The 26,954-nt window shown below is 39.1% G+C and overlaps 1 protein-coding gene across 1 annotated transcript in view; it reads left to right on the top strand.

Moving 5' to 3' along the window:
- The window catches only part of LOC143038424 (sodium-coupled monocarboxylate transporter 1-like), a 31,256-nt gene extending 4,642 nt beyond the window's left edge, over positions 1-26,614 (top strand). Inside the window, exons 2-12 of the mRNA XM_076207590.1 lie at positions 10,373-10,955; positions 12,504-12,692; positions 13,535-13,689; positions 14,254-14,394; positions 15,284-15,388; positions 15,785-15,901; positions 17,197-17,315; positions 17,525-17,679; positions 17,912-18,153; positions 21,490-21,590; positions 23,421-26,614. Coding sequence (XP_076063705.1) covers positions 10,629-10,955; positions 12,504-12,692; positions 13,535-13,689; positions 14,254-14,394; positions 15,284-15,388; positions 15,785-15,901; positions 17,197-17,315; positions 17,525-17,679; positions 17,912-18,153; positions 21,490-21,590; positions 23,421-23,659 — 1,890 coding nt within the window. The 5' untranslated portion in view covers positions 10,373-10,628 and the 3' untranslated portion in view covers positions 23,660-26,614. The remainder of the gene's footprint in view (positions 1-10,372; positions 10,956-12,503; positions 12,693-13,534; positions 13,690-14,253; positions 14,395-15,283; positions 15,389-15,784; positions 15,902-17,196; positions 17,316-17,524; positions 17,680-17,911; positions 18,154-21,489; positions 21,591-23,420) is intronic.
- The last annotated feature ends 340 nt before the right edge of the window (positions 26,615-26,954 follow it).

Genomic DNA, 26,954 nt, shown 5'->3' with positions numbered 1-26,954 from the left:
TGGGTGCGCTCCTCTGTGGTATGCAGATCGTAAAAAATGAAGAAGAATGCAGAACTCGCGGGAGGTAAGAAGTGGCGTGACATGCAAAACTGACCCTTATTTCTTTGCGTCTGAAAGACGTATGTCCCTTGCTCTGCCTCACAGGTTCTCCAAGTCTCGTAGTACCCCTGGAGTCGTTTTTGTATATATCTAATCATCATTCCCTCCCTGACTCAAGAAGCAATATATTCATTGTCAATATCATCTGTGAGTCTTACGATGTCTGATGTCCTGTTGATTAAGTAGGTCACTGAATATGCAGAAGTGTATTTCGTATAAAGTTTAGCATTCCATTAGTACGAACACCTGTGATCCTCATCTCCTCTCACCATCTAAACAGTCAAAAGCATTAAGAGTCCAAGTTTCATTTTACTAATTGAAACACAATCTCTTGTTATGCTTTTTCATGTCTCAATGAAATACTAACACCAGTCTTGTACACAGAGTAAATAAATTTTATAACCAATCATTATATTATAAATAAAACGGGTAAATAGATATAAATAAAAACAAATAATGTGGAATAAATAAACGTTTATATAAATGAACGAAGATATATTAACAAATAATGTTCAACATTTATCTATATCTTAAAAAAAAAAATCTCCTTTTTATGTGAGGTAGCCAACTCAACTATGCACTCACTCTCCGCCCATTCCACAACCATCCTCTTTGTTAAACTAACAAATGATATTCATGAATAAAGAAAACACACACACACGAAAAACTAACACACACATTCTTGTGATTTCGACTACAAATTTGTTCCCACAAGTCAGACAGTAAATCAACTTGACTCACTGCGATTACATCAGATCTTTTTATCAATGTTATCACTTTCGGTAAATCAACACATGATTTCATTATTCTGTTATCAGCAACGCCTTACTGCATTGTAGACATATGACTAAAAGAGACCCTTTGTTTTATGCCGAGGATGAATACAGAATAAAGAAATAAGAATTGATATATCTATTATATACCAAAAGACCCTATCTTCCTTATAAGAAAATAATAATAATGTAAATGAATGTATAACCATTAACAGATAAATGTATAAATACATAAATGTATGACATTGAAAGGCTGACAAGTAATAAATGATAGAGACCAACGATGATAAATAATAAATGATAAGCATGATTGAGTCAATGGTAATAAATAATGATAAATAATATAAAATAATATAAATAAATCAGCCATTGTGATAAAGTACTCAAGCCAACACATATATGTCAATGTGTCAGCTCTCGAAAATAACAATAACAAATAAAAATAAATGACAAACAAATAAGTGAACTAATAAACATATAAAATCACAAAGAAGCAAAATCATTGCAACAAAATTTTCCAGAATAAATTCGAAAAAAAAATCGACAATCGACATTTCTTTTAACATTCTTTGTCCATCAACTGATATGACGTCATCTCAAACGTTAACGTCACATAAAACGCAGCGTGACGTAATGTCACTCACCAAAACGGATTAAGCCGTCCACGACACGACGTCGTGTTCTCACATAACCACGGATGTCCCTGGACGTTTCTACACGTCACGACCACGTATGAAAGCATCCATAGATATTCATGTTTGACATCACGACGTCGTGTCGTCGACGACGCACGGCAAAAAGTCGATACGTGTGAAACGAGCCGGTACAAGGATGAAGACAAACCACTTAGGGAGGTGCGAGAGGTAAGTAAGGTGTTTTGCCAAGGGCCTGCCTGAAGGCCTTGGGGTGAGGGGGTGAGGGGGGAGTCTAAGTCAAGAAGTAACACGCATTCCTGTTTCTCTCCCCACTCCACTCTCTCTCTATTCTCTCTCTCTCTCTCTCTCTCTTTCTATCCCTTTCCTCTCTCTCAACTTCTCTCTCGTCCTCCCTCCCCTTTTCTTTTTCTCCCTTGTCCCCCTCTAAGTCCACCCAGCAACAGGAAGATTAAAAGAAAAATAATCATAAATAAAATAAAATAAATAAATAAATGTACTACTAGGTACGGAAGGGAAAACAGGGTCAAAGAAAACGGACACGAAGGTAGAAAAAAAAAAAACTCTTATACTTGAATGAATGTTTATGTCCATCGTAGTGTTGAAGCTCTTAAGTTCTTTGAAAACAATCGAAATGCTCTTGTAAACTCCTTCAAGATCCTCGACCTCACCGCCACCACTTTGATGGCATTCATTCGCCCTGTGACGTAGGCCTGCGCACTAGAGGCGAAACAGTCGACCCACTTCGCGCATGACGTCACGTGGGGTTTCGAACCCCCCAGGTAACCAGAGCTTCTGTCCTAGAGAGATGGTGAAGGAGAAAGATATTTACGGCAAATCTCAAAAAAGTAGAATTGATAGTAATCAGGCAATAAAAATATCAATAATATTAGTAATGATAATGATAATAATAATAATAATAATAATAATAATAATAATAATAATAATAATAATAATAATAATTTAATTATAGTAATAATAAACTTGCGTGCCTCTGGTCCTTAGGGGTGTCACTCAAATTCATAAAATACTGATTACATCAAAGTCATGCAATCAACGACTCATGACGTCAGGAAGATAGACTGACGCACAGCCAATCACTGGGTCCGGGGGGTGGGGTCAATGAGCGTATTGTCCAATCACAGGCTTCGCTTTCCGGTGACGTTCTTGGCGGACAGTGTCTCTAACAAACTTCGAGAAGAAAAAAAAAAATCGGCGTTTAAGTTTATATTATTTTAATTTTAACGGTTTATCTACCATCAACCCATCGCCCACTACTCCAAGCATACGTCATAAACGTTCATTCTCATTCCTCTCACAATTCGCAATTTGTTCAACTTCTTCCCGCTCGTCCGCCTACGCGGTAGCCTTTGTGACGTCATGTCGCTGGTTTGTGACGTCATGTCGATTCCAGGAGCTGACCAATGCAGCGTCAAGGAAGAAGACTGACTTGAGACTTGTGCTCCAGGCAAGAAGTTAAGAAGACCTTCGATATTATGAGTTGCTGGTAGTGAAAGTGGAAATGTCCTTATATATATTCTCGGTAGAGAATATAAGAATATATATACTCGATGATAAACAATATTATATAAAAACTGCAAATATGGTACATCTTTGTCAGTGTTCCTCTTATTAGCAAACACATGCATTTCAATCGACAATTTTACGTTGATGGAATAAGGCAGTTATTTTTGGATACTTGTGATATGTCACAAGTCAGTTTGATAAGATAAACAAGCAAATGAAGTTCATTAAAATGAATTCTTGGACGAGGTTCACATAGTGAGGACGAAATATGTATTCAGTGTGTCCTTAGTACTGATCAGAAAAAGTAGGTTGTTGTTACTATTGTTGTTACTGTTGCTGTTGATGATGACGTTGTTAACTTACAATGTCAGTGATTTACAGCATTGGAGTTATCATTATGTAAACAATAGTCATTCATAGCAATTGTGTGTGTGTGTGTGTGTGTGTGTGTGTGTGTGTGTGTGTGTGTGTGTGTGTGTGTGTGTGTGTGTGTGTGTGTGTGTGTGTGTGTGTGTGTGTGTGTGTGTGTGTGTGTGTGTGTGTGTGTCGGGACAATGTTCTCAGTGACGCCCCCTCCACCCCCATCCCTTACTGCCTATCATAGCTATTGGCTTGCGAAATAATTAAACAAAATTTAAATTTCGTATTTAATGTCTATATTGTAGAAAGGCTAAGGGGAAAAATACTTCATATTCTGTTGATTCTAACGTAAAATTCGTATATTACGGTAAAATAGTCAGGGCTGCTTTGACCTTTTTTTATTATGATTCTTTTGTCAGCCTTGTGAGCGGCATGTCCAGACTAGAACTGCCAATCCCTCCCCACCCCCTTAAATGTGCCGCCCCAGGGCATATAAAAAGACCACCCCATGTAAGGGCCGTGTGTGTGTGTGTGTGTGTGTGTGTGTGTGTGTGTGTGTGTGTGTGTGTGTGTGTGTGTGTGTGTGTGTGTGTGTGTGTGTGTGTGTGTGTGTGTGTGTGTGTGTGTGTGTGTGTGTTTGTGTGTGTGTGTCGCGTCCAAGCACATAGTACAGATACCGGTAAAGTGTAGAATATTCTCATAAAAATGAGAAAAACAAACAAACAAAGAAAACGGAGATGACACAGCGAGTATTCGGGGAAACGGCCATTTTGCTTTTGTGATCATCATTATATCTTCGAAAGCAAATACCAAAGCCATGATTCAGATTAGGAACGCGTCCATTTCTCTTCTACAGAATAAAATGTCCTTTTTAACTTCCTTCCATGTCCCCTTGTATTTCTTTTATATCAATTTAGTGTGCGTGCGCACGTGTGTGTGTGTGTGTGTGTGTGTGTGTGTGTGTGTGTGTGTGTGTGTGTGTGTGTGTGTGTGTGTGTGTGTGTGTGTGTGTGTGTTGGGGGTTAATAAAGTAGTATGGTGAAAGATTGTTCTTCCTCTAAGTTAATGAAATTCCTCCTAGTACTGGTGCAGTAAATCGAAAATAAACAGTCGACACGCCAGACAAGTCCCGTCCTCCTCAGTTATGACATTCTTCCAAACACCATGACATCTCGAAAACAAACATTAAAAAAAAATGGCCGTGAGACATGGAACATGATAAGGCATTGCAACAAAGAACATTGTTGCGTAACAGCTAAACAAAACATCGAAAGACGTAATAGCACACACAGAATGATACGTCATCATCGTGAATGATTTAGCACATGTCTGTGTTTGTCCGCTTAAGTCCAACACGACACTTCGCCACAAAAAAAAAAAAAAAAAAAAAAAAAAAAAAAAAAAAAAAAAAAAAAAAAAAAAGACAGTTTATGGACATCGGGTCCCTTCCCTCATCATCACATAATGTGTTATGCTTGTTATCCATACACGAAAACATTGGATCGCATACTAATTAAGGCGAAAGTGATGTTGGGTAGTTATGTAGCAGGTGTTGTAGAGGAGTGGGGGAGGGACCTGGTAGGAAAGAGTTCTTTTCGCAAACGCGGAAACTTGACGTCGGTTAGGAGTGAAAACAATCCTTGGGTTTATTTGCTGCACATTCTTCTGCAAGTCATTCCCCCAGTAGACGTTCCTCGCGTACAGGGTGAGACAAAAGTCTTGTCGCACACCCACGCGTTTGGTCTCGTAAATGAAAATATAATTTGTACTTACTTTCGTGTTTTAATTTCTTAATGGAGTAGTTAATACAGTTCACCATTATTATTATTATTATTATTATTATTATTATTATTATTATTATTATTACTATTACTATTATTATCATAGGCGCCCTTTTGGTCTATATATGGACGTCGGTGAAAATGAAAAGATAACCATATGATTATGAAAGTGGATAAGCAATATGAATCTATACAGAAATGAATAAATGAGTCAATGAATAAATAAATTAATAAATAAGTACATAGGTAAACGAATAAATCTATAGGTCGACTAACTTATGAATGACGTGGTGTCAGGTATAACAAACCTCGATTTACTGTATTTACTGTAGTGTACAGATGACCTTGACAAAAGAAGAGAGAAAGAGAGAGAGAGAGAGAGAGAGAGAGAGAGAGAGAGAGAGAGAGAGAGAGAGAGAGAGAGAGAGAGAGAGAGAGAGAGAGAGAAATTGTGCCTCAGAAAATGTACTTTAAATTGTTTCGTCACACTGTCAAATCCATTGATCCACCTTATCAGTTGTATCTGGAAGATGTTGGTCATCAGTTTGAACATCGCGAACACGCAAGGGGGACTAGACTAGACTAACGAAAAAAAAATAAGACGGATGAACACAATTTTCCAGACAGATCAATGTATTTGACAAAATTACGAAACATTTCGAAGAATGAACACATTATTTTGGGATACCCTGTGGATTGGTTGTGGAAACTGTATTATTTGGGTGTCAACCTATTTGACAACAGTCCCTTTGGTGTTAACAATGGTGATGCCAACAATGTCTCCGTTGATGACATCTTGTTTGACTGACTGTCGAATTCACAATTATTTATCTCCTGTTTGTTTGTTTGTTCGTTTGTTTGTTTCTGTTGTGAAGGGAAGTCCATTGAGGCTAGGCATCCACCACTCATCCATCTATCCATCCCCACATCCACCCATCCATCCATCCACTCGTTTATTTATCTATCCAATCCTTGACCCCATATCTCTCTGTTCCACCACTTTTCGGCTCGTATTTCATTCCTTTTCGTTCGTTCATTTCGTTCAGAATACTTCAGCAGTGTTTAGTTTCAAGTTGGGTCCTTTTCCGTCTTGATCCAAGCGCACTTAGGATGCCACGTCCAGTTTTAAGTTGAAGACTTAGTCTAAGTGTCTTGTTTATGTTTGGCGTCCGCGCGTCTTCTTCAGTCTTATGTCCAGGGACATAGCAGAGGTGGGACGGGAAGGGGGGGGGGGAAGTGTGTATGTTTAGGTGTGTTGTATATCTGTAATTGTACGGATTGTTTTGGCTATCCCACTTATTTAAGGGGAAAAGGATATTGCTAATTATATATGTAATGTATATACGTATACATGTATAGATGTATGTACACATGTATGCATATATATGTATGGATGAACAGTATGTATATGTAAGTATATATGTATATATATATATAAATGCATGTATGTATGCATAATATATATATGCTGTATAAATCATCATTATTTCAAGTTTACTGATGCATCTGTAATTTCTTCACTTTTATCGTTATCAGATTCTTTATCTCAAACTAATTTATCTCTACAGAGAACCGAAGTTATTTTTGGGCCCAAAAAAGCAACAGGAAATGGTCACACTCGCTTTGGCCTCAGTTATCTGTGGACAGTTCCTTCTTTTGCCAAAATTAGTCATGGGTTCGATTCCCGCACTCCTCTCTGATTCCCAACGGTGACTGCTAGCTACCTGCCCCCTCCCCCAAACAGCCCACCAAAACGCACCATAGGGTAAAAGTGACGGCTCCGGCCGCAGTTACTCAGCGCCTCCTGGCGTAGGCTCCCTACTAGCCAACGAAATCAGACCTTACGTACAGGGTGATACTTATTCTCGTATCGTGGTTTTCGTCAGTTGATTTTTATTCGTTTTTTGTGCTACCTCCCCCCCCCACCCCCATCCCCTCTTCCGTGGGGCTCATCTTAGATCAAACGGCATTGAGGAACTTCGTCTTTGTTAACGGTCGTCTCTCTCTCTCTCTCTCTCTCTCTCTCTGTTTATCTTTGTTTACGACTAAACGCTGAAACACGAAACAGATTGAGCTTCGCGCGCATCAGTGAGTTTCGTAAGTTGAATCTTCATTAAAACGTGGCGACAAAAGAGTCTTGGAGTGGAAAGAGGTTAAAAAAGAAATGCCTTGATTTTTTATTTATTTAATTATCTATTTATTTACTTGTTTATTTATCTGTTTATTTAGTAATTTTTTTTTTGGGGGGTGGTAGAGAGAATTCCCTGGTTCCTTAGTTGTTTATTTGTTTGTTTGTTTGTTTGTTTTCTTGTGGAAGGTAGGTTTCCCTCCCTCTTCCCATCCATCCTGCTGGTCCAGAAACTGAATAAAATCGTCTATTTTTAGCCAGAATAAAATGATTGCATGAAATGAGGTACAGTGGATGATGACCCCAGTATTACCCGCGGTGGTAAAAAAAAAAAAAAAAAAAAATCCAAACGTCTTTACCCTCTCTCTCTCTCTCTCTCTCTCTCTCTCTCTCTTTATCACGATGTCACTGTCCCTCGACCTTGCGACGATCCAAGAATCCCAATCAATCAATCAGTAAATCGATCAATCGGAAGATTTTCACTCAACAGCAAGTTGCCTTCAGTCTCGCTTCGTTCTACGCGGGTCCTAACACATAAGGCCAAGGTGACTGCGTTTCAAATGAATACTGATAAATTTAAATAGTAAAGTATGTATTTTTTGTTATTTGTTTATTTTCTTATATGATTTTGGCGGGGTTCACAGAGGCAAATGACAACTCAAAAGTGGCCCAACATAAATAATAATAAAAAATGAAAAAGAAAATAAATAGGAATAGATAAGTGAATAGATCAAATGAATTAAAATATTAAAGTAAAAAGATAAATTAAAAGTTGTGAACAACGAGAAATGGACGCGTTGCTAACCTGAGTCATGTCTTTGGTATTTGCTGTCTAAGATATAATGATGAAGACAAAAGCAAAATGGCTCTTCCTCCGAATACACACGCTGTCACCTCCATTTTTTTCTCATTTTATTAGAATATTCTGCACCTTACCGGTATCTGTACTATGTGCTTGGACGCACGCACACACACGCACGCACACACACACACACACACACACACACACACACACACACACACACACACACACAGTTGATAGAGTCCCCGGCTGCCACTACGGCGGTCCGGGTTCGAATCCCGCCCAAGGCTGAAATAATGTCAGTATCGCTGCGGGGAGTTGGGTGTGTGCGTGCGTGTAAGGTCACAACCTTACCCATAGATCGGTCATATAAGAGCTCTGAGCTCTCTTCCGGGAGGGAAATAGCTGTCGATCACATGCCCAACACGTGATCCAAGACCATGGTGAATCACACTCACACAGCTTTCCCTCATCCGACATCCATTTGGTTTCCATTTCTATTCTGGCTTCGTGTGGATGAAGGGACATCCCCTTCTCCCGCCCACTGCCTGGGTCAGAAGCAATGCAGCAAGGCACAGCACCAACACAGCAAGGCCCGACAGTCGAAGCGGGTTTATTACCCCCACCGAGAACGAGGACGAGGACATGGAGGGAGAGGAGGAGGAGGAGGAGGAGGAGGAGGAGGAGGAGGAAGAGGTAGACTCGCCAAGTATGTTCGAGCATTGAGGTCATATGTGTTGTCCCATTAAGAAAATATAATAATAATAATAATAATAATAATAATAATAATAATGATAATAATAATAATAATAATAATAATAAGAATAATAATAATAATAATGCTAATAATAATAATAATGATAATGCTAATAATAATAATAATAATAATAATAATAATAATAATAATAATAATAATAATGATAATAATAATAATAATAATAACAACAACAACAACAACAAAAAGGGCATCCGTGCATCTTCTTTCGTCACTCACAAACCTCATCCCAAGGACGAAGACGACACCAAAAGGGAAAAAAAATAATAATTAATTAATAAACAAGAATAAGAGTAAATGAAGTAATGTATATAATTATATATACATGTATTCTCTCTCTCTCTCTCTCTCTCTCACACACACACACAAAACCTTGAGGCTCCATTAATCACGAAAGATCGACCTATTCGTACACAACAAAACTGTGCCAAGCAAGGAGGACCCAAGACGTCGTCTGACATTCTTGATAGGCCCGTTCTTGGAAACTCAGGTCACCACGACCGACAACCCGGGTCATTGTTCTCGTCTTTAGCCTGACGAAGTCGATGACGAAGGTGTATAGAGACCCACAGTTGACGTTGATAGAGATTGACGTCATGGGACGGGTTGACTAAAGGCTGGTTGATTGATGAAGTAGATGGTATACAATGGTAGAGCATGACGTAATTTTTTTTATCTATTATGTATATATTTCTGAAGCGAATTTGTTAATCAGTAATGACAAGTATCTCTTGTATAAAATATTTTTTTCTGAAAGATATTGTTTTCTTCACTACATGTATATTTGTTCATAGAAAGAAAAACTAAATGAAAAAAGTCACCGGATATGACGTCATTTCCCGGACGATGACGTAATGTCGTTAACACAAGAGCTCATTTGCCTAAAGAGCAAACTTTACAAGGAATGTTGTTCATTCTTTTATATTAGTCTTTATGTCCATTCTATGTCGGCAGATGATTTAAATCACACACACACAAACATACTATTGAAACTAAAGCAAAAAATAGTTATAGATCGTTGTTAACTCATCCTAATAATAACATTGATTAAATTTTCACCATTTTATTTTGGTCTCTATTCTTCTCAAATTCCTACGAAAGTCAGCAAAAATAAATAAATAAATCAATCAATCAATAAATTAATAATAATAAATAAATCAAACAAATAAGTGAATAAATAAACAAATAAAATAACAATAATAATAACGAAAATAAATAAATGGATAACAATAATAAATATCTAAACCCTGCAAAAATAACAAGAAAATAAAGAATAAAAATGAATAAACGAAAAATGATAATGGAAAATCTAAAATTTGCCCCACCCCGAAAAAAAAAACAGAAATAGCCTTTCAAAGTCATTTATCTCACTCTGGTTTTAAATTGAACAATGAGTCGTGGATCGATGCTCAACGCAATTGAACCATCTTAAGAGAACCTGAGAATGAATAACCACCTCCCGTTTTCTTTGCAGACGTCGAGGACGAACTGCGTTGCCACTGGCCAGACTCCAGAGCATCTGCGCAGGCGTCAGAAGTAGGACCGAGACTCCCAAAGTACAAAGGGCAAAGGTTCGAGTAACGGCTCTTGACTTCAGGAAGCGACAGTAACAAAGAGTGAACGAACAAGAGTACAGACCCTACCCCCAAGAGGAAACTGTCTTAACCGGTTTAACCGTCAGACCAGCGTGACCGTTGCAACCGCATCACGCGAGAGTAGACACCGCCGCCATGGGTTTGGGTACGCTGGACATCGTCCTCTTCTCGATCTCCCTCCTTCTGAGCGCAGCGATAGGAATCTATCACAGCATCAAGGGAGCTAGAGCGACTCCTGATGAATACATGCTAGGAAACAAGAACTTATCTCCGCTGCCTTTGGCCATGTCCCTGACGGTCGGAAGCATCTCGGCCCTGACGATCTTGGGGAACGCTGGGGAAGTCTACGCCTACGGGACACAGATATGGGTCATGGACATCGGGCTGGTTGCAGGCATCATCGTTGTGGCAAAGTTCTTCGTCCCTATTTTCTACTCGATGGATGTCCTCAGCATGTTTCAGGTAAGATAGATGCTCTCTCTCGCTTTCTCTCTCTCTCTCTCTCTCTCTTTTTTGGGGATTTTTTTTATTTTCCTTAGGATCGTTTTAAACTTTATCTCTAAGGACCAGTTTCTAGGATTTCTTGTTTCTAGGATTTTAGGAATCATTTTCGTTGTTATTGTTATCATCATTATTATTTTCTTAGGATTTTTTTTCCCTTAGGATCATTTCAAACTTTATCTTTAGGAACCAGTTTCTAGGATTTTAAGAATTATTTTTATTATTATCATCATTATTATTTTCTTAAGTAGTTAAGGATATAGTGCATTTTATAATTATTGTTATTATTACTATCATTATTACCATGATAAATCTTGTTTATTCATTGATTTATTCATTTATTAATTTTTCAACATAATCACCCTTCAGGGTTCCAGTAGATATAATTATGTGCAATAGAGACAGTCCAAGAATGCAGCTAGAAATACAGTGAAATGAAATAAAATAGAACAGAATAAAATGATATAGAATAAAAATTAACCAATCAAATCGTTTGATTTAAAAAATATATACAAGACGTTAATGAACTGATGAGATTGAAATTAATCACTCAATAGAAAAAATTAATTAAATTGACATAAATCTGGAATGAACAAAAACACTTAAAAATAATAAATTTTCTCCTTAAAAAGGTTGCTTTTAATGAATTAAAAAGATATTAGAATCATGTAGAAAATGAATAAAAGAAAACGATCTTTTTAATGCGACATTTTTTCGTAACATAATCGAACGCGATGACGCGGGAAGATGTCGACTCAGTATGACCCTGGCAGCCAATGAGAGAGGACATACGATACAATCGTTCTTTTATACTGGGTGCCGAGACGGTGATTTATTAGTGGAACACCGAGATTTATGGGCCACTATTTATCAAATGTACATTTTTTTCCTTCAGTGAAATCTTATGTTCACTAAATAATTTGACAATCGGAGGAAAAAATGTTTTAGAAATGAGAGCTCAGGATCGATTCCTATTAGTGTTTGGTAACCGCGCCAAAAAAAAAAGAGGTTACGCAATTGTCGCGTACGAAACACGCCATGCGTAATTGTTACGCCGCTTCACTTTTTCCTCGGTCGTACGCCCCCGCATCTGTCATCATCTGTGCACCAGCGACCCAAATACATTATGCAAAATGTCTGAGTACGGACATGCTGTCTCCTCTTAGCTTTGTTTTCATTCTTATTTTTTTTTATCTCAAATTCGTCTTCAAGTTATCTATATGAACACGCGCATACACACATACGTATATATACATATGTGTGTGTGTGTGTATATAAATAAATATATATATAATATATTCATATATATATATATACACTACATACAAGGTGTGTGTGTTAGTGTGTGTTTCGCCATGCTCATGAATTACGTGCTAAACTCGCGATCAACAGCTCACACCCTTACGGATGAGAGCCCACGCCTCCTCCTCCTCCTCCTCCAAAAAAAAAAAAAAAAAAAAAAAAAAAAGCCTAAGGGGGACAGTAACAGCTCCATGCTCTTGTTGACAGTACGTGGAGAAGAGGTTCTCCTCGAAGGCCCTCCGGAAAGCGACAGTCATCATCTCGCTGGTGGGACAGTACATCTACCTCGGGTTCCTCCTAGTCCCAGCCACGCTCGTCCTCGAGAACTTCACCAATCTGCCCGTCAGCGCCAACATCGTTCTCATTGGCGCCACCTGTACCATCTACTCCGCCTTCGTGAGTTGCCCGATACCCCCTCCTCCTCCTTCCTCTATTTTCTCTTCTTCCCCTTTTTCTTCATCTTTTTCTTCTTCATCTTCCTTTTCTTTTTCGTCTTCTTTTTCTTCCTCATCTTCCTTTTCTTTTTCATTTTCTTTTTCTTCTTTCTCTTCTTCCTCTTTTTCTTCTTCTTCCTCTTCTTATTCATCTTCTTCTTCCTCTTCTTCCTTATCTTCTTCTTCCTCCTCTTCTTTATTTAACTGTGATGCAAACCCCAGTACGGGGTTCTGTGTGTGTGTGTGAGTGTGTGTGTGTGTGTGTGTGTGTGTGTGTGTGTGTGTGTGTGTGTGTGTGTGTGTGTGTGTGTGTGTGTGTGTGTGTGTGTGTGCAGGCTTACCACGTTTTTGGATCACCTGTTGGACTCGTGATCAACAGTCATTACCCTCCCGGATGAGAGCTCAGAGTTCATATATGACCGAATGTATGGGTAATGCTGTGGTTTTACACACACACACACACACACACACACACACACACACACACACACACACACACACACACACACACACACACAAACTCCTTGCCCACCAGAGTTGGAGTCTAAACGTGTGTGTGTGTGTGTGTGTGTGTGTGTATGTGTGTGTGTGTGTGTGTGTGTGTGTGTGTGTGTGTGTGTGTGTGTGTGTGTGTGTGTGTGTGTGCGCGCACGTGTATGAGTATGTGTATGTATGTATGTATGTATGTATGTGTGTATGTGTGTGTGTGTGTGTATGTGCGTGCGCGTGTATGTGTGTGTATATGTACACATACTGTGACCTACCCTGACATGACCTGACCTTGTTCCTCGTCTCCTGCCGCAGGGGGGCGTGAAGGCGGTAGTCTACGCCGACGTCTTCCAGGCCCTGGTCATGGTGGCGGGCGTGGTGGCCATCATAGCCCAGGGCGCCGCCTCCGTGGGCGGACTCGGCCAAGTCTGGGACATCGGATTCCACCACAACCGCACAGAGTTCTTGAAGTAAGTCCCAAAGAAGGAGTAAGGGAAAGAGGAAAGGGAAGAAGGACGAAAGAGGAGGGAAGAGGAGGAGGAGGAGGGAGAAGGAGAAGGAAGAGAAAGAGAGAGAGGACGAAGGAGGAAGAGAAGAATGAGATGGGAAAAGGGAGAAGGATGGAGAAAGGCTGTGATGATGATGATGAGTAGGAGGAACATGTACATGTTTTCCTTACATGCATTAACTTTTTATGCATATACACATTAATTTCCGTGCTTAAATATGTTTCCATACATATACAGTATATATTATATATATATATATATATATATATATATATATATATACAGTATATATATATATATATATATATATATATATATATATATATATATTGATTCGCTATGCATATATACATTTGATTTTCATGGGTACACATGTTTCCATGCATACACAGTGTACATTGTCCATTTATATATGGTTTAGTTTTCTATATATATACACATTTGATCTCCGTGCACACATGAATTTTCTATGTATATACACGTTTGATTTCCATGTAAAAAAAAATATACACTTTCGCCCTGCAGCCTGTCCCTGGACCCGTACCAGCGTCACAGCGTCTGGTTGGTCATCGTTCTGGGCTTCTTCTTCGGTATCTATAGCTTCGGAGTCAACCAAGGTCAAATGCAGCGCGCCTTCAGCACAGGCTCCGTCGAGAAAGCGCAGAGGTAAGTCGTTCCCTTTCCAATATACAAGGGGTCCTCGAGTTACGCCGGAGATCCGGTCCTACGGACCGATGCGACGTAAGGCAATTTTCGACGCAAGTCGGAATTACCATAGTATAAGTCACTTGACTAACCTAAAACACTCTAAGTTATACGTGTGTATCGAGAAACCGAACTATGCCATAGTAAGATGAAAGGGAGAACATAATTATGGTGGAAAAATGACAAAATTTAAACTAGAAAAAATGTACATTCTGTACAGCCGTAGAACCGAAACGACGCATGTCGAGGGTGACGTAGGTCGAGGACCCCCTTTATCGTGAATTTATCTGATTATAGTATACAAGAAAGGAACAACACTCGTTGGGTCCCGTCTCCTACTCTCCAATTTATCATACCTAGCCTTAAGTTCATGTACGGTTACAATTTGGTTTATGTCCTTGATTTCCAATTACTTAGATTTGAATTCATGCATTGTTCCAGATTGGGCTATATTCCCTTCTAAGCTATTCCAAGTACTTATGCACCCTTGAGACACAATTTTTCTTAATTTGTTTTCATGACCTCTTAAAACCCTCCTGTGTGTGTTTGGGGGGGGGTACATGTGTGCATGTGTCCGTACATGCGTTTTAGTATATGCATATATACATTGAGGAAAGTGGAAGACGAAAACACAAGTCTAGTTCAGAGTTTATTCCAGACCGGTTTCGCCTTGAGTATGTTCAGAGGAAAATGTTTTCTTCCTCCACCTTCCTCGACTTGTCACAATCTCGTGACATGCATATTTATGTATATGTATGTTTATGTGTGTGTCAGGGTAGGGAGGGGGTGTCTTGATGTAATCAAGGCTTGAGGAGGTCACGTGACTGATGGAGCCTCTCTCTATCTACAGAGTCTTCTACTACGGCGCTGCTGGTATGGTCTTGTTTAGAGGTCTCAGCAACCTGGCCGGTCTCGTCATCTTCTCTAACTATGCCGGATGCGATCCTCTCACCATGTAAGTATCCTTTCTCCTGTTCTTTTGTTACAGTGAGGGGACAGGAGTTCATAGACAGATCGTGATGTGATGCAGTCCTTGTACCTCATCGTCATGTGGATGATCTTACTTCCAACTAATCCCAAAGTCGTACACAATGAAGTAGAAAAATCAACCGCAACGCATAACATAGTGTCTTGTTCTAGTCATACATAATGACGTACAAAGATCAACAGCAACGCATAACATAGTGTCTTGTTCTGATACTTCTAACTAATCCCAATGTCATACGTAATGACGTACAAAGATCAACAGCAACGTATAACATAATGTCTTGTTCTGATACTTCTAACTAATCCCATAATAACGTACAAAGATCAACAGCAAGGTATAACATGGCGTCTTGTTCTGATACAGGGCCGGGATAACCAAGCACCCTGGATTAATCGTCCCCATCTACGTCACATATAAACTCACAGAAATCCCGGGACTGGCCGGCCTATTTGTGGCAGCCATCTACTCCGCCGTGCTCAGGTAAGTGAACAACCACAGTTGACTATGACTCGTTCATGGCAATCAATCAATCAATTAAACCCTTCCACCTTTCGTGACTGTAGGTATTAATCATGCGTTTTTAATGATACACATCCTTATATGCATAAGAACATAAGAATGTAAGAGGCTGCAAGAGACCATAAGGCCTACGTCAGGCAGTTCCGTTTCCCTTACCGCCTGCCATCCCTATGTATAAAGTGAACTCATCTTCTCATAAAACAACCAATTGTTTCAGCGCTTACTACATGGTTACTAAGTTTATTCCATTCATTAACTACACTGTTGGTAAACCAGTTCTTGCCTATTTCCTTCTTAAACCTAAATTTGTCCAATTTAAACCCATTACTACGAGTCCTGTCCTCGTGTCTTAATATGATGACCTTGAACAATCGAGAGAAATGTTCCCACGATGTCTCTATTCCTTTGGGTAGAAACGGTTCCCGTAAATCAGGGGAGATTACTTATCAAGGTTACCCAGTGGGCGGGGCTTAAGTGCAAGACTATCGTGAACACATTCACAGAGCGATGACGTCATATCGAGGTTACATAGACCAAAAGAAGATTATTCTATATATCTAACTACAACCAATTCTAGAAGAGATCTCTTTAGCATCGTGACAGACTTCAAATATTTTGTTCTGGCTTATGACACTGTACGAGTATTACTCACATCTGGGCAGAAAGTAAACAAAACTAGACTAACCTCTCAGTCACGTGACGTACTTTATCAACTTGATTCTGGTTAAGGAAGACTGATTTTAATACACATGGACATCTGGACCAATCAAAACCCTCTCCGTTGCCTCTCCTCTCTCTTAGCTGAAGCAAATCGCCTACCTTTAGCCTAAACAAAAACATAAAAGTACGCTAACGTGTTAAGGATGACCGCGTTCTGTCTCATCCGAGGTCAGTGAAATGGGCTTGTTTACCAAGAGAGTGGTTAATGAACGGAACAGACTTAGTAATCATGTAGTGAACGCTGAAACAGTGGGTTATTTTGAAGGAAGATTAGCTAACTTTATGGATAGGGATGACAAGTAGTAACGGACATGGAACTGCCTAGTGTAGGCCTTATGGTCTCATGCAGTCTCCATTTTTATGTTCTTATGCACAGACGCCCCCATCCCCTTTACCTGGACAAAATCGCCTGCCTTTAGCCTAAACAAAATCTTCAGAGAACGCCACAGTGTTCAGTGTGACCTTATTGTCTCAACCGAGGTCAGTGACCTTGGATTTCAATATGACCTTGCACTGACCCCGATTTGTGTCCGCAGCTCCAACTCGACGTCCCTCAACTCGATGGTCGCACTCATCTGGGCAGACTTCCTCAGCGAGATCAAGTACTTCCAGGAATGGAGTCAGGTCAAAGTCGGCTACCTGCAGAAGTGTCTGGGTAAGTGTGACCTTCTACAGGATTTGGTGGAAAATGGGAGGAGGGGGGGTAGCTTATATATGTGTGTGTGTGTGTGTGTGTGTGTGTGTGTGTGTGTGTGTGTGTGTGTGTGTGTGTGTGTATGTGTGTGTGTGTGTGTGTGTTCGTGTACAAACACATACACGCAGACTCCATTTTATCATCGTTCTCCTCTTTCTCTCCTCCTCCAGTTCTGGTCTTGGGCGTTCTGGGTATCCTGGCGTCTTTCGCAGCTGCGCATTTCCACAGTCTCATGGAAGGAGTCTTTGCCTTGGTCGGAGTCTTCTCTGGACCCATGGTCTCCCTCTTCCTCCTGGCAGTCTTCTTCCCTTGGGTCAGGACCAAGGTAAGGCATTGAGATGCTTGGACTCGCTGGTACAATGATATAGTGGGATGGGCTGGAGGTGTGTGTATACCCTTGCTGGCTACCTCCCTTATGAGAAGTAACAATCCTTTTGATACATAGACAGAACCTAGGGGGTGAGTAGCCTCTATAGCGGGACCGGTTACACTGTTCTCTCTCTCTCTCTCTCTCTCTCTCTCTCTCACTCTAATCCCTCTCACGGAACCTCCTTCAGGGTGCTGTGGCCGGGTTCGTAGCCTCTCTCATCTTCTCCTCGTGGATTTGCGTGAGCACCATCCTGAAGGCGGCGGAACACCCCTTCCTCCCGCTCTCCATCGACCAGTGCCCTCATCTAGCCGTGGCCAAACGCTCTACCCCAGAACCAATCATCGCCAACGCCACTCTGGTTCCTGAAGTCACCGAAGAGGATCTCCTGACAACGACGCTGGCGCCAGAAGTCTTCGAGGAAGATGCGAGGTAAGCAGAGGTTCTTCGTAAGAGTTCGAGAAAGCGAAATGTGTGTGTGTGTGTGTGTGTGTGTGTGTGTGTGTGTGTGTGTGTGTGTGTGTGTGTGTGTGAGTTTGTGTGTGTCAGGAAGCGAAGAAACGAAAGAGGGTGCGAGCGTGTATGTATGTGCGCGTGTAAGTGTATGTATGTGAATGCGCGCGTATGTGCGTGTGTGTACGTGCGTATATGTGTACGCGCACACACATATTCCCTTAATTCATCATTACAGGCCCGAATTCCATATCCCGTATATTTTCTATCATTTCCTCTCAATACACTATAGACTTGCAAAATATGAATGGATGACCCAATAGCCAGCCATATGATGAACCGTTGGTTTTACGCGCGTTTTAAAGATACGCTTTGCTCGGTACAATAATCGCTCAACGATGATCGTTCATGACTCAACGATGATCGTAAGACGATTATCTAGAACACTAATTCTTTGTTTTTAACGACTCTAGCGGCAATCGCTAGAAGCAAAACAGACCCATCATTAAAAAAAAAAAAAAAAAAAAATTAGTGCTCTAGAAAATCGTTTGACGATCATCGTTGAGCCATGAACGATTATCGTTGAGCGATGATCGCACAGAGCAAAACGTACCATCAGAGCGTTGGCACACACCCGTCACCACCACACTCGGGGAAATGGAGCGGATGTTGGGCCCTTCAAGCCACCTGTGTGTACGTCCACACACGTGTAGGTGACAACGGGATATTTTTTTCTCAGTCTCATCTGAACGAAGTAGAACTCAGAGTATGGCTGAGAGTGGGGCTGAGAGTAGGTTTCAGAGTAAAACTGAGAACGGAGCCGATAATAGAACAAAGGATTGACAGTATGATTACTACCAGAATTGAAAGTAGGACTAAGATTAGGATTGAAAGGGGGGCTAAGAAAAGGATTAGAAGTTGGACTCGTAATAGGACTGAGAATAAGACTAGAGTAGGATTGATAACAGGGCAGAGTAGGACTGAGAGTAAGATTGAAAATATGAGAAAAGAACTGAAAATGGGACTAAGAATAGAACCGAGAGTAGAACTGAGACTGGAACTGAAAGTAGAACTGAGAGTAGGATTGAGAGCAGAACTGAGATTAGGATTGAGAATATGATTGAGAGTAGTAATGAGAACAGGACTAGGAGTACGACTGATAATATGACTGAGAATGGAACAGGGAATAGAACAGATAACAGAGCTGAGAACAGAATTGAGAATAGGTCTGAGAATAGCACTGAGAACAGGACTAAGAGTAGGATTGATATGACTGAGAATAGGACTGAGAATTGAACAGGTAACAGAGCTGAGAACAGAACTGATAACAGGACTAAGAGTAGGTTTGATAATAGAACTGAGAATAGCACTGAGAACAGGACTGAGAACAGGACTGAGAACAGAACTGAGAACAGAACTGAGAACAGACAATTTTTGCAATCGAAGACGGAGCTAGTCAAGTCCCTCATCAACGCCAGTTTTTACGTTTCTTCTTGGCATTTGGGCACAGGTGTGCACCGTTTGCACGAAGCCGAAATGTTTCAGAAACGTTCGTACCTTGTCAAAAATCATCGTTCGCATTGTGAAGTTATGAGATCATCCACGAGGAACGCGCATTGTATGTCCTGTCCTTGGATCGACCTGGGAAGTTCGGTGTGAAACAATAGGGAATTGAACGAATGAATTAAAAAGATAAATTGGTTTATTGTGTACTGTATCACCCGAGTGCTTGAAGAAGAAAAAAAGAAAAGAAAAAAACGAAATAAAAATAAAAATGGGGGAAACAAGAGAAGTAAAGGAATGTAAAGAGGAAAAAGAAGCAAATAAATAAACAAATAAATCAATGAAAAATAAATTTATAAAAACAGATAAATATATATACGCTTCCTCTCCCTAACCCGTTACCTTCAACTCACCATCTTTGTCTCCTTTAGCAGATGTAGAATTGTTACGTTGTAGAACAGTGGCGGCACGGATTGTTCATGTAGAACAGTGTTGTTGTTGTTGTTGTTGTTGTTGTTGTTGTTATGGTTTGTAGCTCACCATCGCTTCTATCCTTCTGGAAAATCTCGCCGCTGTCTTGCGATGTCAACATGTTGGTTTCGTTAGTCAAAAGTATAGTGATCACTGAGAATAGCGATAACGCGAAATGGTGATGCGGAATAGTAAGTGATGAGGCTAAAAAACTATTACATAATCTCAAAAAATATCAAGATAATAATAATAATAATAATAATAATGATAATAATAATAATAATAATAATGATAATTAAATAAATACATCGTTACATAAGGGTGCACAAACATCACTAGAATTGACATCTTATTTCATGTTATCAGTATGTTTGCATCAATGTTGCCACTGTGATCAAAGTCAATTCCCACAAACGAGTGAGATATTTTCCCCACAAAATTCCCACAAGGAAATCTGGGTTTCCACATTTTCCCCACAAAAAGAAGAAATTATCATTATATATATACACAAATAAGTTCATTGCAACATGTAATTTGCTCACAAAACATCCTATGTGAACAAATTTCTTTCACAAATTTGTAGAAAATTCCCACAAAATGGCATCGGTGGTTGCTCCATCTCAGGAGAAGCAGCCAGACCATGGGAACACTGCCCAGTTTCGTGGGAACATTATCAAAAGGATGTAGAGATGTGGAGACACAAAAAATGAATAAATAAATAAAATATATTAAGGGAAATCCCCCTCATGCTTCTCCGCTTCCCTCAAGAATCCAGTCAACTGCTCATCTTGGATTTTCCTGCCTATATCCTTTTACTGTACACTGACAATACCACTTGTGTGTGTGTGTGTGTGTGTGTGTGTGTGTGTGTCTATTCACCATGATCTTGGATCATGTGTCGACCTCGCGATCGACAGCTATTTCCCTCCTAGATGAGAGCTCAGAGCTCATACTGTATATGACCGATCCATGGGTAACGCTGCGGCCTTACACGTACACACACACAAACCCGACTCCCCGCCCACGAGTGTTGGAGTAACGACTCGCATCGCAGCGATACTGAGGTTATATCAGCCTTGGGCGGGATTCGAACCAGGGACCGTCGTAGTGGCGGCCGGGAACTCTACCAAATGTGCCATCGGGTCGTGTGTGTGTGTGTGTGTGTGTGTGTGTGTGTGTGTGTGTGTGTGTGTGTGTGCGTTTGCGTGCCCAAGCACACATTACCCTTTATGTAGTCAAAATATTCTAATGTGTTCTTTCCTACCCACATAATATGTTCTCCCCATCCCGCTCCATCTGGCAATACATAACCATCTTCTACCCACTCCTTGTCCTTTCCAGTTCCGAGTACAAGGGGCTCTACACCTTGTCCTACTGCCTCAACGCCTTCACCAGCATCTTCATCGGTATTTTGGTCGCTCTCGCCGTCACTGGGTGTACAGGTAAGTTTTCTATGACGTCACAGTGACGTCATCAAATTTCCGGTTTGTGACGTCAGCTGTCTCTTGGAAGCCGGCAAGGCAAGGTTGCAGTACAGGGATCTCTAGGCAATCTTTTCTTATAATATTTATTTATTACTGTTTTTTTTTTTTTTTTACCTATTTATAGTTTTATATATTTAATCATATGAAACTGTTCTATTAAATTTTATTTTACAATATTTATTCTATCTTTTATTCTTATTATTTTTTGTGGTATTGTATTTATCTATATTTTTTTATCTAAGATTATATGAGGCTATTCTATTTAATTTTACTTATTTTTATCTATTATTATCTTTGAAAGGTTATATAATTTATGAGTCTATTTTATTATTTTTTTTCATTTATTATCATCTTTGAGGGGGTATATCATTTATTCATCTTTCATCCTATGAACGATCCTGAACGAAACATCTAGAAAATGAATATTGGAAATGTTCTTTATTATCTATTTGTTTCGTTTTATTTCAACATTTCTATATAACAGTTACAAAACGCTATATCATCTGAATTTGGTCTAACACGTACAATCTTCCTTCCTTATAACTAATACATTTACGTTGTATGATACACCAGCCTATACAGCTAATCTATTTATTTCTTTTGTAATACTTAAAAATAACACCACCATCGGCACACGGCACACTTTACATATTTTGTTCTGGTCGACGCCAGACCGTCTTATTGTTATTTATCATTATTATCAAACGCTAGACCGTTTTATCATTATTCATTATCATTATTATTTATTATTATTATTATTATTATTATTTATTTAATTTGGCCATTGCCCCAGCTTGCCCTTCAGACGAAGATAATCACGAAACTTTCACCAGAATGAAATATATAAGGGAAAGATAGTTACCCGTGGATGGTAGTTAAAACTGATACTTGTTAATAGTATTAGCAGAGCTGGGCGCGTTCCTCGATGCGTTCCGCTTTAGTTTGGCCGCGGTTAGCGCTCCCAAACTATCAAAGCAATATAGGTGCCGGTATAGTATGTGGCCTACCTTTTGGATGTGGCCTACGAAATTTTCCTTTGGTATAGTATGTGGCCTACCGGACTTTTATTTCGGTATGAACCTGTCTCTTAAGCTTTAATAGTTTGGGAACGCTAACCGCGGCCAAACTAAAGCGGAACGCACCGAGGAACGCGCCCAGCTCTGGGTATTAGTTACGGGAACCGGTTCAGATTTGGGTTTAATTCGTTACTGGGTTGTGGATACCCACACGCTTTTAGTGCCCAACGGGAAAAAAAAAAAAAAAAAAAAAAAAAAAAAAAATTGGCCAGGAAAATTTTGCTTTCGTTTTTTTCATATACTTACGTTATGTACACATAGATTTCGTTCATTTACCCTACCATAAATTCTTGCTTTCCTTCTTTTTCCATATACTTACATAGGTATCCGTAATATTTTGTTCAGTCACCATATAAATTATATTCATTCTTTTTCAAATATTTTCACATATTCACGTAATATTTCGTTCATAATCACCATATAAAACCTTGCTTTAATTTATTTTTCATATATCTACACATGTACACACATGCATGAAAAATCACATGAACTCGTGATTCTAAATATGCAGAAAAACCACCAAGGAAAAACACAAAATGATGACCGAGCGCTTTCGTCTATTGCACCCTGAGGATGTCTAAATAGACGAAAGCGCTCGGTCCTTTTATTATTTCCCTTGTTGGTTTTTCTTCATATACACATACATTTCGTTCATTTCCGCCACAAACGCCCACTTTACTAACAAGCGGCCACCCGCATTTCCGTTCCACAGGAAGCAACGAAAAGGACGAAGTGGATCCGAGTTTGGTGGATCCCAAAGCCTGGAACATCTTCCAGTCACGAGCCCACTTCAGACGTCCAAAATTCTTCCTCAGTTTCTTGGGTCGGAAGGAGAAGACGCCTCTACCGACGGCGACGACGACGACGACGACAAGTAACGGGGGACCGAACGACAAATCCCCGACGCCAAGGGAGGAAGACGACTCTGAAGAAACGACTTTCAAAGTCTGAAGCCCTGAAGTCCCCTGAAGTTTCCGTTCCTTAAGGCACGTTTTTTCTCGGTACGATTATCGTTCAACGATGATCGTTAAACGATTTTCCAGAGCACTATTTATTTGTTTTTAGCTATTCTAGCAGCAATCGCTCGAAGCAAATCAGCCCCATCATTCAAAGACAGATAATCAGTACTCTAGATAATCGGTTGACGATCATCGTTGAGCAATAATCGTACTAAGCAAAACGTATCTTTAAGAGGAGAGAAGGCGGAATGCGGGTGGGTTACTTAACAGCCGCCATCTTCCCGAAACAAAATGGAGGTCTCTAGCTGAAACTTGATTCTCGGCGAAGGAGACCCGATCCGAACCATCCAACCCCATTTCTCTCTCAGTTTTAAGATAGAAGCGCTGGTAAAATCGAGCCCATGACTATTTAAACATATATAGAGGCCCAGGTGCAATACTTGTTCAGATTTTCTGAACTATCCAGACAAAACTCGTAGTAATTCGCACAAAACATTACATTTAGATTAAGTCGAAATTTTTATACAAATTTTGTATTCTAGAATAGAATCGACTAAATCTTCTTATTTTGCACAATTACGAAAAATTATTATATTTGTGTGAATGTGATGTGAACGACAGCAAATGAGTGAGATTTATATCAACAAGTGTGATCAAATGGTCTGCAATATTTTTGTATAGAAAAAATATTAAGTATTTCATGCATAATTTCATTAGATTTGTTTCTCATAATAAATTTCATAAGATATTTTTATAAAACAAACTCTAACCGACAAAAGGCACCAGTACGTAATTAGTTAAAATTAATTTATTTTTATCAACACAAAGCACCCATCATAGAAAACTGTCATTTTTCACCACAGACTATATTAAACAAGTTTCCACGTGATACTTTATCCAAATCTTCTACAACTTTTTGATATTTAAAGTAGATTGGATTTTTAAAATCTGAATACTGTTTCTATACGACTGTTGTATGCTTAAAATGAAAATGTAGTTTCTAAAACGACAGAGAATCGCAAAAAACTGTCGTATTGCTTCTTTGCATAAGGTTAAAAATGAAAAATAACTTAATCATCTATTCTCATTCTGGTCCATATTTTCATTTACGTATTAAGACATTTTTTCGATACATATGCACACGCCTCCGAAAACTGGTACCCACACATACATAAAAGCACATTCCATTTGCCATATTAGCGACTTTATACACTATTCCCATTTTCTCCGTCACTTTATTCAAAGAAAATGGGACATCATACGTTCCCTGCAGTTTTCCAATGCAAAAACACAAAAGACTATATTGTAAAGGCACGCGTAGTTTTTATTATCGAAACACGATGACCACAAAGCGAGGCATGAAAGAGAAACATCCCCACCACTCTGCCTTTCATCGTACAAAGCACGTACAATGTACATTTACCTTAACTAATCAGAAATCTAGTGACGGCCCATACTCTACCAGTGTAGTAATGGCGTAAACTTAGACATGCCTTGCGACGTGAAAAATGTCAATTTTCCTGCATATTCGTGATTCTAGGGAACAAGGTAGCTAGATACTAGAATCTCCTTGCCTAGGCTACTAGGCTGTTAGAATTTTAGGATTATTGCAGTGCCTGGTGGCCAAGTCTATCCTCTTGACAATGCACCGGTACCAATGGTAATACACTTTTTAGTACTCTGATGTTCATTTCAGTTACAAAAAGAAAGTGAAAAATCACACATACACACCTAGGAATAGCAAACCCTTATACATTAAGAACTAAGAGAACTAGAAACTTTCTAAGTAGAAGAATCTATTTGTGAAGATATAAATAAATTCACAAATATTGTATCAACAATCAAGATACCTCTCTGTTGAAAAGTTCCGAAATCGGGAAATATATATTCAACGAAACCAATTCTTTAGGAAAGATGCAGTATAATCCTTCAGATAGCCAGAATGTTGTCTAAAATTAGCTGTTATTCGTTCCTAATAATGGAGATTTTTAAATTATGGATATTTCAGAGGTATCAATTCTTATTTATTTTCTTTATTTTTTGGAAAGATACACTACAATCCTTAAGGTAGCCATAATGTTTTCTAAAATTCACTATTATTCGTTCTTAATGATGATTTTTGAATTATAGAGAGTTTAGTGAGGTATCCATTTTTTTCCTTGGGCTCGGCCAAGCACTTACTTTTATATTTCATTCTCATTTATGCATCACCAATGTATCAAATATTTATGACAGTATATACTTTCATAGAAATGCATCATACCCACAACTATCAACGTCCATACGTGTGCCTGTGTTTATCTGTTCGTGTTCATGTGTAAAGATATGTAAAGACAATATACTAAGTGCCATTTAGTTATTTCTTTCATCACTGTGTCTCACATAAGACCCATGTCCAACTCCTTCACCAACCGATGTCTAAGTACGTTGGACAAAGGTGATTCTTCATTGCAGCTAAGCGCCTTGTGATGTAGTTACACGCATGTGTCTTTAATGATGATAATGATTGGGTTATTAACACCGACATAGATACACGGACAATATATATATACATTTTGTGTTAATTCTAGAACTAGTCAAATTTGAGGGCATTATGTCCAGTGCGTCCACAGGTGATGGACTACGTTAGGATGTCCTCAGGTGATTTTATTCATCTCCATGAAATCCCCAGCCCCAGGTATGAAAGATGTGTGTGTGTGTGTGTGTGTGTGTGTGTGTGTGTGTGTGTGTGTGTGTGTGTGTGCTTCTCATCACGCCATCTCACATCACCGGAGCACTTTTGTCATCGATCATAGACCAACCGCCATTATTAAAGTAGTGAGCTTGCGTGCGTGTACATATATCTTTCATACTTATATAAACATTATTTCTTATTACTTAATGTATTACTACTATATCCAAAGAACTGTAATTTTGTTGTAAATAAATATATCATACAATATCCCAATTCTGTTTCCTTGGAAAATTAACCTTCTGGATTAGTTACAAATCCAAACAAGAGATCAAGGAATTGAAAAAAAAGATAAATAAAAGATAGAATAAAACAGAATAAGAATAAATGATAGGACAAAATAATAATAATAATAATAATAATAATAATAATTATAATAATAATAACAGTAATAATAATTATGATAATAATAATGGTGATATTATTAGATACATTGATAAATAAAATTATCAATAGATTAACAAAATAAAATAAAGCTTAATCCACACAGCGTTATCTAGAGAAATTTATTACAACCACAATTATATTATAAACTATTACCAGACAATCCTAGATA

This window comes from Oratosquilla oratoria, chromosome 24 (genome assembly GCF_046742065.1).
Source record: "Oratosquilla oratoria isolate Oo_2021 chromosome 24, ASM4674206v1, whole genome shotgun sequence".
NCBI classification, from domain to species: Eukaryota; Metazoa; Arthropoda; class Malacostraca; order Stomatopoda; family Squillidae; genus Oratosquilla; species Oratosquilla oratoria.
The sequence above is the reverse complement of the archived record's forward strand: the minus strand, read 5'-3'. Positions and strand labels throughout refer to the sequence as shown.